This window comes from Clarias gariepinus, chromosome 1 (assembly GCF_024256425.1).
Source record: "Clarias gariepinus isolate MV-2021 ecotype Netherlands chromosome 1, CGAR_prim_01v2, whole genome shotgun sequence".
Classification (NCBI taxonomy): domain Eukaryota; kingdom Metazoa; phylum Chordata; class Actinopteri; order Siluriformes; family Clariidae; genus Clarias; species Clarias gariepinus.
In genome coordinates, this window is record NC_071100.1 from 20,812,134 (window position 1) to 20,822,410 (window position 10,277).

The 10,277-nt window shown below is 36.8% G+C and overlaps 1 protein-coding gene across 1 annotated transcript; it reads right to left on the bottom strand.

Annotated features, from left to right (window-relative positions):
• Positions 1 to 2,216: 2,216 nt before the first annotated feature.
• mfap3l (microfibril associated protein 3 like) lies at positions 2,217 to 9,253 on the bottom strand. Its single transcript, XM_053504636.1, has 3 exons — positions 9,126 to 9,253; positions 7,217 to 7,612; positions 2,217 to 4,012 (listed from the first exon to the last, which is right to left on the bottom strand). The coding sequence occupies exons 2-3, from the start codon at positions 7,479 to 7,481 to the stop codon at positions 3,129 to 3,131; spliced, it is 1,149 nt and encodes a 382-aa protein (XP_053360611.1). The 5' UTR covers positions 7,482 to 7,612; positions 9,126 to 9,253; the 3' UTR covers positions 2,217 to 3,128.
• Positions 9,254 to 10,277: the final 1,024 nt, after the last annotated feature.

Here is a 10,277-nt window from a genome sequence, read left to right on the forward strand (position 1 = left end):
GACATTGGCTGATAAATTAATCAGACATCAGGTGAGTCACTGACCATCACCTGTCTTACATTTAACCAGAATAAAAAAATGCTGTCGCTCCACAAATATAAAATGTCTCCCTCATCTCTGTGCACTTTTATTCTTGTCTCCAAGCTGAGGAGTTAAATGCCATCAAAAACGAAGCCAAACCTATTTACAGAGATGAACCTTGTGCACTGTGACCTCATGAGCCCCAATTTCAATCAGGTGAAGTAATAAAATGGCTCCAATATGCAAACTTTTTTCTTTAGGACAAATCACTTAGCTTTCATTGTAGTGTTTTTAAAAAAAAATTTTTATCGAACTCCTTTTGGTTATTGTTTTTCTTTTCTGTTATTGTTTTATTAATATGCCAGGCTAGTAACTGTAGAAAACTCTGTATTCTTATTATTAACAGAGAGCAGAATGTAATGGAGTTTCATAATTGAATTATTTTAGCATTCACAAGCTATGTCTGACATTCTTACAAAAAGTCACACTATAACCTTTTTACTTGTGACTCTGCATAAATAAAGAGATAAGGGATCTCCTCAAAGCCACATGTATAATTAAATCTCTAGACCAAGTAGGGGAAATATGTTTCATATAATGACATTTTACAGGAAATTGTTTGATCATTAACCAGGAACAGGGGCAGGAGTAAACAGGGGAAAAGATTTTTTGGTGGTTCTGATGGTATGATTAAAGCACTATAGGGATTGTTGAAACAAAAATATTACTATCCTAATATTCCAACATATTGTGCAGTATAACTATAAACACTGATATTATTTTAAGTACATTAACACTCTTACAGCTGCCCCACTTACCTGTGGCTCCAAACCGCTGAGTTCCATTCCGAAGTGCACTTCACAGGGTGCTCCCTACTCCCTACTTTGTTTGCAGGGAATGTCGGTGAAGCTTGACAAAACTCCACCATTTGGAACACACACTGCGAAATCACCAGCGCAGACGTCACTTCCTCCAGGCGTTACCATGGTAACATAAGCACCTCGGCTACCGGTCGTTGCTGCTGTGGCCATTGCACTCTACGCACATTTAATACTGAATATTTATTGAAAAAATATTTGAATATTTAATATATATCTATTGAAACGTGTATAACCTGTAAATAATTGTCATTTATTAATTAATAATTGTTTTTAAATGTTTCAAGAGATTTTTTTTTTTTTAAATTACTAGCCTATATAATACTAAGGATTTTTTAAATGTAAATTATTGTGTCCTTTTAATGATGTCATCCTCGATAATAATGATAATAAATATATAAATCATTTTTCGAAGTCCATTTTTTTTTTAAACGCCAGCGAGACGCAATGACATGGGAATTTTTTTATTCCCTTTTCCGGTTCCGGTGAAGTGAAGACCTGTTGTTCACTACACTGATCGCAGTTCCCTTTAAACCGAACATTTCCACACTTTACGGTTTGTAATCACACTTAACATGGCTAAACAGCCTATGAAGTACACTTGCCAGGGTACTTCAGGCCGTTTGGAACGCACACTTTGTTTGGGGTTCATATTGCAGATATGACATCTCGCCTGTAGAGGTCTCTCTCTCTCTCTCTCTCTCTCTCTGTGAGTGTGTAGTATTGCAAAATAAGAGTCCATAGCATCTGTACTGATGTATTTTTATTTACATTTAATAATTATTAACCATTACATTAAAACCACTTCCAGGCAAAGTATGATAATAGCACAAACCCAGCTCCATGAAGACATGGTGTGTTAAGATTGGAATTAAATCACTTCATTCACCACAACCCCACTGAACTGGAACACAGACTGTACATTTCTTAAATACATTAATATAAAATTTAAAAAAATATAGCTGTTACATACTGTATGTCACTGGGCTTTTAACCCTACAATCACCAGGAAAAAGGCCATGTGACTTCTTTCAAATTGTATTCCATGTGTTATATCCCCCATAATGTCCATTAAAAGAGCTGAATGAGCACACACTCCCACAGCAATGCTCCAATAGCTAGTGAAAAGCCTTTTTTAGCAGAATGTAGGTTATTATAACCGTAAATGGGAGGACTACATCTGGAACGGAGTGTTCAACAAGCACCTGTGGGGTGATGGTCACGCATCGTGTACACCCGACTTAGGAGGCTCTAATTAAAATCATTTTGTAAACTGTAATTAAAACAGCACCAAAGGCAAGAACACAAACTCAGACCTGATGGTTTTATACCAGGAGCTTTTTATTTCCTTAGAGAAAAAAGGGAGGAGAGAGGAAAAAATATAAGAAAAACACTTTAAAGAGCACCGGATGAGGGGAGAAATTTACAATGCCCTCTTGTCGCTCTCCTAGTTTTCTTCACATGAGCAGAGTGACGATTGAAATGCTTGAGGCCATGTTGAAAGTTACTAAAAACTCTTTTTTTCATTGCAAAATTTGGTGTTTTCATGCACTATAGAAGCATCAGCATGTTTCTTAATGATTTACAAAAAAAAAGTAATAATTAATAGATTTGAAATTCCAAAAATTAAGAATTTCTTTTCATTAAAATGAAAACGAGAGTATTTAAAATAAAGGAAAAAAAACATATTAATTAGTAAAGCAAAACCACTAATAAGTATTTTATAATACAAGAACTACAGTGGTGGTTCAACGTATAGAGCAAATATTTCTCCATAAATATAGAAAGAGAACATTTTCATCAGTGTCCTGACCAGTGAATAACATTTAGACCTGAACATGTATTTCTTATGCGGTAAACCAAAAACTGACTTGTACTGAGTCTCGATGAATACTCTACACTAGAAATCCTTAGATACATCACTACATAATCTACATGTAGATCCAAGAACAGCCCTGTAGATCGATCTGACTCTGTACAAGATTAGCCCTAGTTTCTGCAAGAGTAATAAATATAAACCCCAGTACATGATTGTGGTGATTCATTCTCCCAAAATACACTCAACATGAATTGTCATGGAAAAACAAAACATGAAAAAGTCTCTCAAAACGATCAATAATGAACCTTTAACAATTTGTGTGTTTTATTCTGATTGTTTGTTCTTGATGTTTTTTATTATTATTATTAATGAAATGCATAGCAAGAGAATCATTCTGTAACTAGGGGATCTTACACGTGGCTTTCGTAGATGACTTGGCTTCTCTGAGATGTTTCTTCTTCTCCCTCTGTCTCCGGCTCCATCTCCACCTTAACCTCTTGTCCCTCAGGCTCCGCCTCCACACTCACCTGATCCGAAGCAGTAGTACAGGCATCCATCTCTGTGGTGGGTGGAGCCTCGACACTGCACCCTGCATCACTGAGTGGTGGGTGGACCGAGACCTGAATGGCGATGTGTTGAGGCTGCTCGTGTAGCGAAGCGTCATCTGAATCTGCTGTAGGAGATCCGCTCCTCTCTCGGTCTCTTGCTCGGTCTCTTATTTGCAGTATGGTGAAAACGTTACGGGAAGTGCCTTCTTGTCCTTCGGGTGCCTGCCGGACAAAGGTGTGCCTCATTTCCTCCACCCCCACCACCTCCAAGATCTCCTCCATGAAAGTACGGCAGTTCATGATCAGTGGCGGGAGAGGGATGCTGCGCGCCAGTTCCTCTATGTAACGTGCAAACTCCATGGTCTTAAACTGCGTGACTTTGGCCAGCTCCAGAGTTTTAGCCGACGTGATGATTGGGATGCGCTTTGCGATCTCGAATGCCTTCTGGAGCTTTTCTGCTCCCTCTGTGCGGAAAAACTCGTTAATGGCCTTCTCTGTCTTCTTCAGGTGGCTGCTCATCATGCAAAGCCGAGTCACGTTCAACACCATGATGATGGTGAAAGTCACCAGACATACCACCATGTAGTACACGCCCATGTCTCCGTTTGTGAAGACCACACGTACTGTGACTGTACAGTTGGCCACGCCATGAACGTTTGACGCCATGCATGTGTATTTGCCGCGGTCCGCGAAGGTGATGCTGGTGATGTTGAGGACTCCATTCTCCAGAATCCACCATTTTCCCTCTGTGAGAGTCAGAGAAAGAGCACAAGGCTAGCAAAGTGTATACTCAACATAACTGTCCAAAATATTTGAGCCTTTCAAAGCTTTATTTAGCTTTTAAAATGTTTATTTGAGTAGGAGTTAACAGCCATCAGCTGGAAGATACACAACAGTTACGTGCAGGTTATGAGCATTTTCATAGAACTTAAATTCAACACAAAATGGCATAAGAGAATCATTGTGTCAGGTCACTGCAAATTTACGTAAGCTTGTAACTCATGCTAGTTGTTATAAGTTGCACCAAAATCTTCAACATGCCACTATGTGGTATTTTTGAGGCTGTATCGCAGAGAACGTGTAAAAGAGTCAGTGCGGCAAATCTTCAACTGTCTATTTATTTATTTTTTTACTCAAACAGAAGTTCGTCTCAGTGATTGAGCTTTAAAGAAATTTAAGCAATCAACAAGGTCAAGCATTAAGCTTAATCAAAACTGAATATAAAATGTAAGGTCCAGCACTCTCTTTTGGAAAGCATGCGAAGAGATTATGTTGCTTATCATCTTTCTGTAGCAGTATGGCAGAAGGCTGTAAAAATTAAGTATAAATATGGTGTGAGTGTGATGTCTCATGCCAGCTGTAGCGTTCTTAAAGTGACACTCAGTGAGATTTATACTACTGAGATCACAGCTCACATACACACACACACACACACACACACACAACACTGCAGCAAACAGGAGCTTAAAATGTTCAAATTATGCTGAACAGCATAATGTTTTTTGCAAGCAATGACTGACCACATTTTAATGAAATAAATGCAAACTGTGTCCACATGAACAACATGAAAGTATCAATAACTGATGATAACTCTATCAAAAAAGTTATGAACCGCATATGAAAAATATTCATCCTCTCTTGAATAGCCTTTTACATCAGAGCAAAGGAAATCTAATCAGGTTATAATCATGGGAACGTTGAGTTATTTGGGTTAACTTTGGAAAAACAGAAAATACTGACGGTGGTTAGTCAGCTGCAGTATTATTGTAAGTCCAAGTAGGATTTTAGATTAATGTCTTTCAGTGAGGGAAAATTCATGCATAATCATATTATATATAATATATAATATAATATATAATCATATCAACACGGTTTTGGAAAACAAACTATTTAAAATTAGTGCATTTTAGCTTTTACCTTGTGATACCATTCTCACCTTTACACCATCAAACACTACATGTCGCTGTTACTGTTCACTTATAAGAGTCAAAATCAGGCTCAGCAGGTTTTGGGTGGTATTTATTAGTTTGTTTATCTATTTATTTTAACTTTAGTGTTGTACTAACCACTCAGTAAAGTTTAATAATATAAAGAAAGTCTTTCTATTCACCATGTTCCCTAGAACCTTTGCCTCTCATATTAAATGGATGATTATCTATATGTACAGTTTTAAACAGAAAATGGCACATTCAGCCAAAGACACAAAATAAGGACAAATTTAACCTGCCACTTTTTTCATTCATTTATTTTTAACCTAAAAGCCTGTATCTAAAATAAGCACAGCTTGAGCTTACGGTTGTGCTTGCTCAGAGGTTTAGTGTGCTCTGAATCTATAACTCTTTCCTTTTATAGCACAGAGCAGACAGTGCAGTGTTAGCACTGATGGTACAGTCCATTTAGCCTGACCTCAAAACAAAAGTCTCAGCAAGTAGCTTTTCATTAACGCATTATGCACTTGTGCTGAAATGCAGCACTTTTAAGATTTTCCTGATGAGACAAAAATCGTCTAAACTGCTGGATAACAAACCCAACAAAAAAACTCAGCAAAAAAAGAAACGCCCCTTTTTCAGGGCTGTGTATTTCAACAATAATGTTGTAAAAATCCAAATAACTTTACAGATCTTCATTGTAAAGGGTTTAAACAATGTTTTCCATGCATGTTCAATTAACCATAATCAATTAATTAACATGCACCTGTGGGCAGTGCTCAGACTGTCCGCAATAGGCAGTCCATGAGGAGGAGATGCACTGCAGTACTTCAAGCAGCTGGTGGCCACACCAGATACTGACTGGTACTTTTGATTTTGAGCCTCCCTTCATTCAGGGACACATTGTGAAACATTTTTAGTTTATGTCTTATGGTGTTGACTCTTTTAGTGTTCATACAAATATTTACACATTAAGTTAACTGAAAGTAAAAACAGTCAGAGGACGTTTCTTTTTTTTTTGAGTATATATGCCTTACAAACGTAATAAAGTTTAGCAGTCTGAATAATAAGTGTACAACATACAGCATTACACTGTGTTAAACCTGTGAAATCAGGACTAAATAGCCAAGAGATAAATGGTGGGATGAAGGGCTGAAATGAGAAAAATTCCACAACCAGGAAATAGACAGCAAAGTGTTACACATCTGGCGCAGGATAACATGAGAGTTATACCATGCAGTCAACTATCACAAAAATGCACACTTTGCTCTTAGAAACTTCTCTAAGGCGAGTTCAGACAGAGTTACTGCACAAAAGTTGGACATAGCAGAGTTTGGCTTGAGGAACAAACACCACACACAGATCACAGAAGACGAATGTCACTGCTTGTTCCACCAATGTTACTTCGAGTCACTCACATTAAGAAAGTGTAGGTTAAATGGGAGGGGCTGTTTATTTCTAACTTAATAGCTCTGTTTATATCTTTAAGAACAAGCATGAGCATGTTGGTCTCACTCTACACACATACTTTCACACTGATGGTGCCTGACGGCAAGAGACTTAAGCGTTAAACTAATGTTTTTCAAAGAAAAGAAAAAAAGACATGTGCTAGTGAGTTATAACAGGAAAATGTCTAAATAATTCCAAAATATTAAATTAATTGATATTACATTAACTACCAATTAATTACCTATTACTATTTTTTTTAATGAAATAAAATATTATAACTGTTGGCAAATTATTGTGGTGAGAAAGAAATAAAACACCTCATTATAGGATTTTTCAGCCATGTAGAAAAATATATGTATATTATATTTAACATAATAATATAAATTGGTCTTATTCAACACAAACTATTAAGGATCTCTTAAGGAAGTGATGAGACTCATAAAGCAAAAAAGATTATGGCCATGATAATTACTGATCCAATCAGCATGTTTCACTTTCTTATGATGTGGAAGTGATTCAGTTTTGTGTATATGGTTTTGTGCATTACAAAGTTTAGCTGAAAAAACTACTTACCGCTTGCCTCCGTGTCCAAAAGGTGTCCGTGAGAGTTAAACCACTGCACCCTGGGAAAAGGCTCTCCGGTGACGTTGCAGTCGATCAGGACGCAGGTCCCCTCACGGGCGATGATCTGACTCACCGCGGAGTGCACCACGGGCGTCTTACCGTCTTCCAATTCTCCTGCTGTCTCTGTGCCATTTACATCAGCCAGTAACACCTCAGAGGCCAAGCTAAGAACACACACCAAATAAACCAAAACAGATCCGTCTGCACCCTTCATTTTCACTGGTCTGGTCACACCAATCAAGTGTTCATGTTCAAAAGTCACAGGATGTCTGCAGGTGGTTTAGAGAAAGAGGCCAGGATGATGGTCATGAGGAGATAAAGAGGCTCTGATCCTCAGCACTTTCTCTGCAAAACAGGAAAAACATTGTGTTTAGTTATATCTAGTATAGCATGGATCAATTACAATAAAAAACTGCTTATATTGAAACCTTGTCAGTGTGTGTGTGTGTGTGTGTGTGTGTGTGTGTGTGTGTTAAAAGGAGAGCTTCAAACATCTAACTTTTTGGTTTTTGCCAATTTTTGCATTTGGGTTTTTAAATATGTCAGGTAGAATGAGAGTTATCATTACTTTTATAATGTGTAAATTTTACCCCTACCAGAATATGGGAATGACGTTGAAATAAAAAACTTTCTCTCAAAATGAGTATAAAGTTATTATTTTTGGTCATAGAAACAATAGAAACAAATCAGAAAAACGCATGATCATGTGTATCTGTGCAATTTCTTTGCCGATATGACCCATTTTTTTTATTTTTGGCTCAGTCATGTTTATATAGTTGGAGAAAATGAAATAAAATTCAGTCATGTTTATATAGTTGGGGAAAATGAAATAAAATTCAGTTCATCATATTGCCTAGGTGTGCTGAAAAAAAAAGGATGTCACCCCACCCTGCTCAATCCAAAAAAACAGCGAACAAAAGATGGCTAAAATGTCTATGCTTTAACTTCTCTTGTTTTTAAAGATATAAATCAATTAATCATTTATTTATAGAGCATTATAGAGCACTTATTAACAACTTCAAGTTGACCAAAGCACTTTACATAGTGAATAGTGAATAGAGAACTTCAAATAGAGAAGTGAAACAAAGTAAATAAAATTAAATTAGCAAAAACTATTTAAATAAGAATAAACATTTAAGAAATTGGTAGACATTAGATGAAAGAGAATATTAAAAATATAGATCAACAGTTTAGTCCTGTTTATTTATTTACCTCAGTACAGCACAACACGCTCAGAAGTAAAAAAAAAAAAAAAAAAACTCACAAGTATTTATTAAATGTGATTCCCATAGCAGCAGGGTTCACCCTGACCCCATTACTGAGGGGTAGTGTGTTAGCTTACCAAAGCTAGCGTTAGTCCGGTTAGCTAGCTAACAAATAACTGAGCTCTTTTGGCTTTTCTATCTCCCAGAGAATATCGTCACCACATATATTAATGGTTATATTCAAACTAACATTGGCTTAGACATTCAGAAATAACCGAGACAGTTTAATGAATGGAGTTAGCCTTAGCTTCGGCTAGTCAGTCAGCTGATACAGGAGGGGAAAAAAACAGAAAACAGGATTGTGTCCGTTTAACAGCTCGGTCTCTGGAAAACCGCTAGATTCACCAACACCGGTGTTTACACAGCAAGATAACATGTCTAAGATTAAACCTCGTCTTAATAGCATCGACTGATTTTAACAGACTTACGTCATAACTTGATTATGATGTGTAAATGAGACAATAAAAAGAAATAATAAATGCAAATAAAACAAAGAGTGTTAATGAGGCGAGTCTGCGCTAGCGTTCAGGCTCCAACGGTGTTTTTTAAACAACACTTAGCTTAAGTCATACTGTATCACATTATTTACTCACCGCATTGTTTGTGTTTCTAAACAGGCCGACATTTTATCGTGTCCATCTTTAAAAAATCCTCCTCCTCCTCCTCTGTCTCTGTCTCTCTCTCTCTATCTCTCTGCCAAATCAACACTGGCATTCAACAAACAAACTACCTTAGAGCTGTGTCCCAAACACCTCCCTACTGTATAAACTAGTGCACTACAAAGTTGCTACGACATGCTCTATGTAGTACACTGATATAGGAAGCTCAGAGGCGTTTAGAATCCAGCCTTTTTTATAACGTCAGCGCGTGGCATGGCATTTCTTTTTCTTCCTTGCATCCATTTTCATGCGGATTTTTTTTTAATTCATAATCGTTTTAGCTCATTCCTCTCAGCTATAATTGTACTGACCGTAGTCTAGTAGAGCTTTCTAAAGTTGCACTGTTATATACCTGAAATGTTGTAAAATGTATTTTTATTTTTGCTCAATTGTCCTTAGTTTGCTGTTTGAATTTGTTTGCATTTGCAGGATCACCTCATGTCTGATTTAGCTAAAAAGTACACGAAAGATATTTTTAAGATGAAAGTTCATGAAGCACAGAGGAACCCTACCTCATTCCTACACCTTTCACACCCTATCCTTTACTGTATATCACACATCTTACAGTAACTTTAAATGTTACTAACAGGCCTTGATTAACCCAATCAGGTGTGTTACATCAGGGCTAAAAATAAAATCTGAAGTAGTCAGTGTGTGCTTATGGCCACATCCCACAGTTCACAATATTATTATATTTTATTTTGGAAATAAAAAATCTCACCGTGCAGTTTTAGCTGACAAACTGTAGAAGTCTTATGCCTCATTGTGTGTTTGGGAATTCCATACACCACCACTTATATCAGACAGACATGCAGGATGTAAAAACACACCCATACTGTATATTATCTACAATATGATATAATGAATGCACCTAAATTTGTATTTAATATTATGACTGCAATTTGTTTCCTTCTTTGGAGTATACCATTTGAGAGCATGCCTAGAAGGAAACAACAATCTGAGAGTGTCTTGTCCCAGAGACAAATAACCATTTTTTTTTTTTTTTTTTTAAATACCCCAAAATACTCCTTTCTAAGAAAAAAACTGTTCAGGACAACATTCACAGTGTATTTCTAGGCAAGTTTT

Coding starts and splice junctions, on each gene's coding strand:
- mfap3l (XM_053504636.1), bottom strand. CDS start 7,481: ATGAAGGGTGCAGACGGATCTGTTTTGGTTTATTTGGTGTGTGTTCTT. Junction 4,013..7,216: donor TTTGGACACGGAGGCAAGCG/GTAAGTAGTTTT, acceptor TGACTCTCACAG/AGGGAAAATGGTGGATTCTG.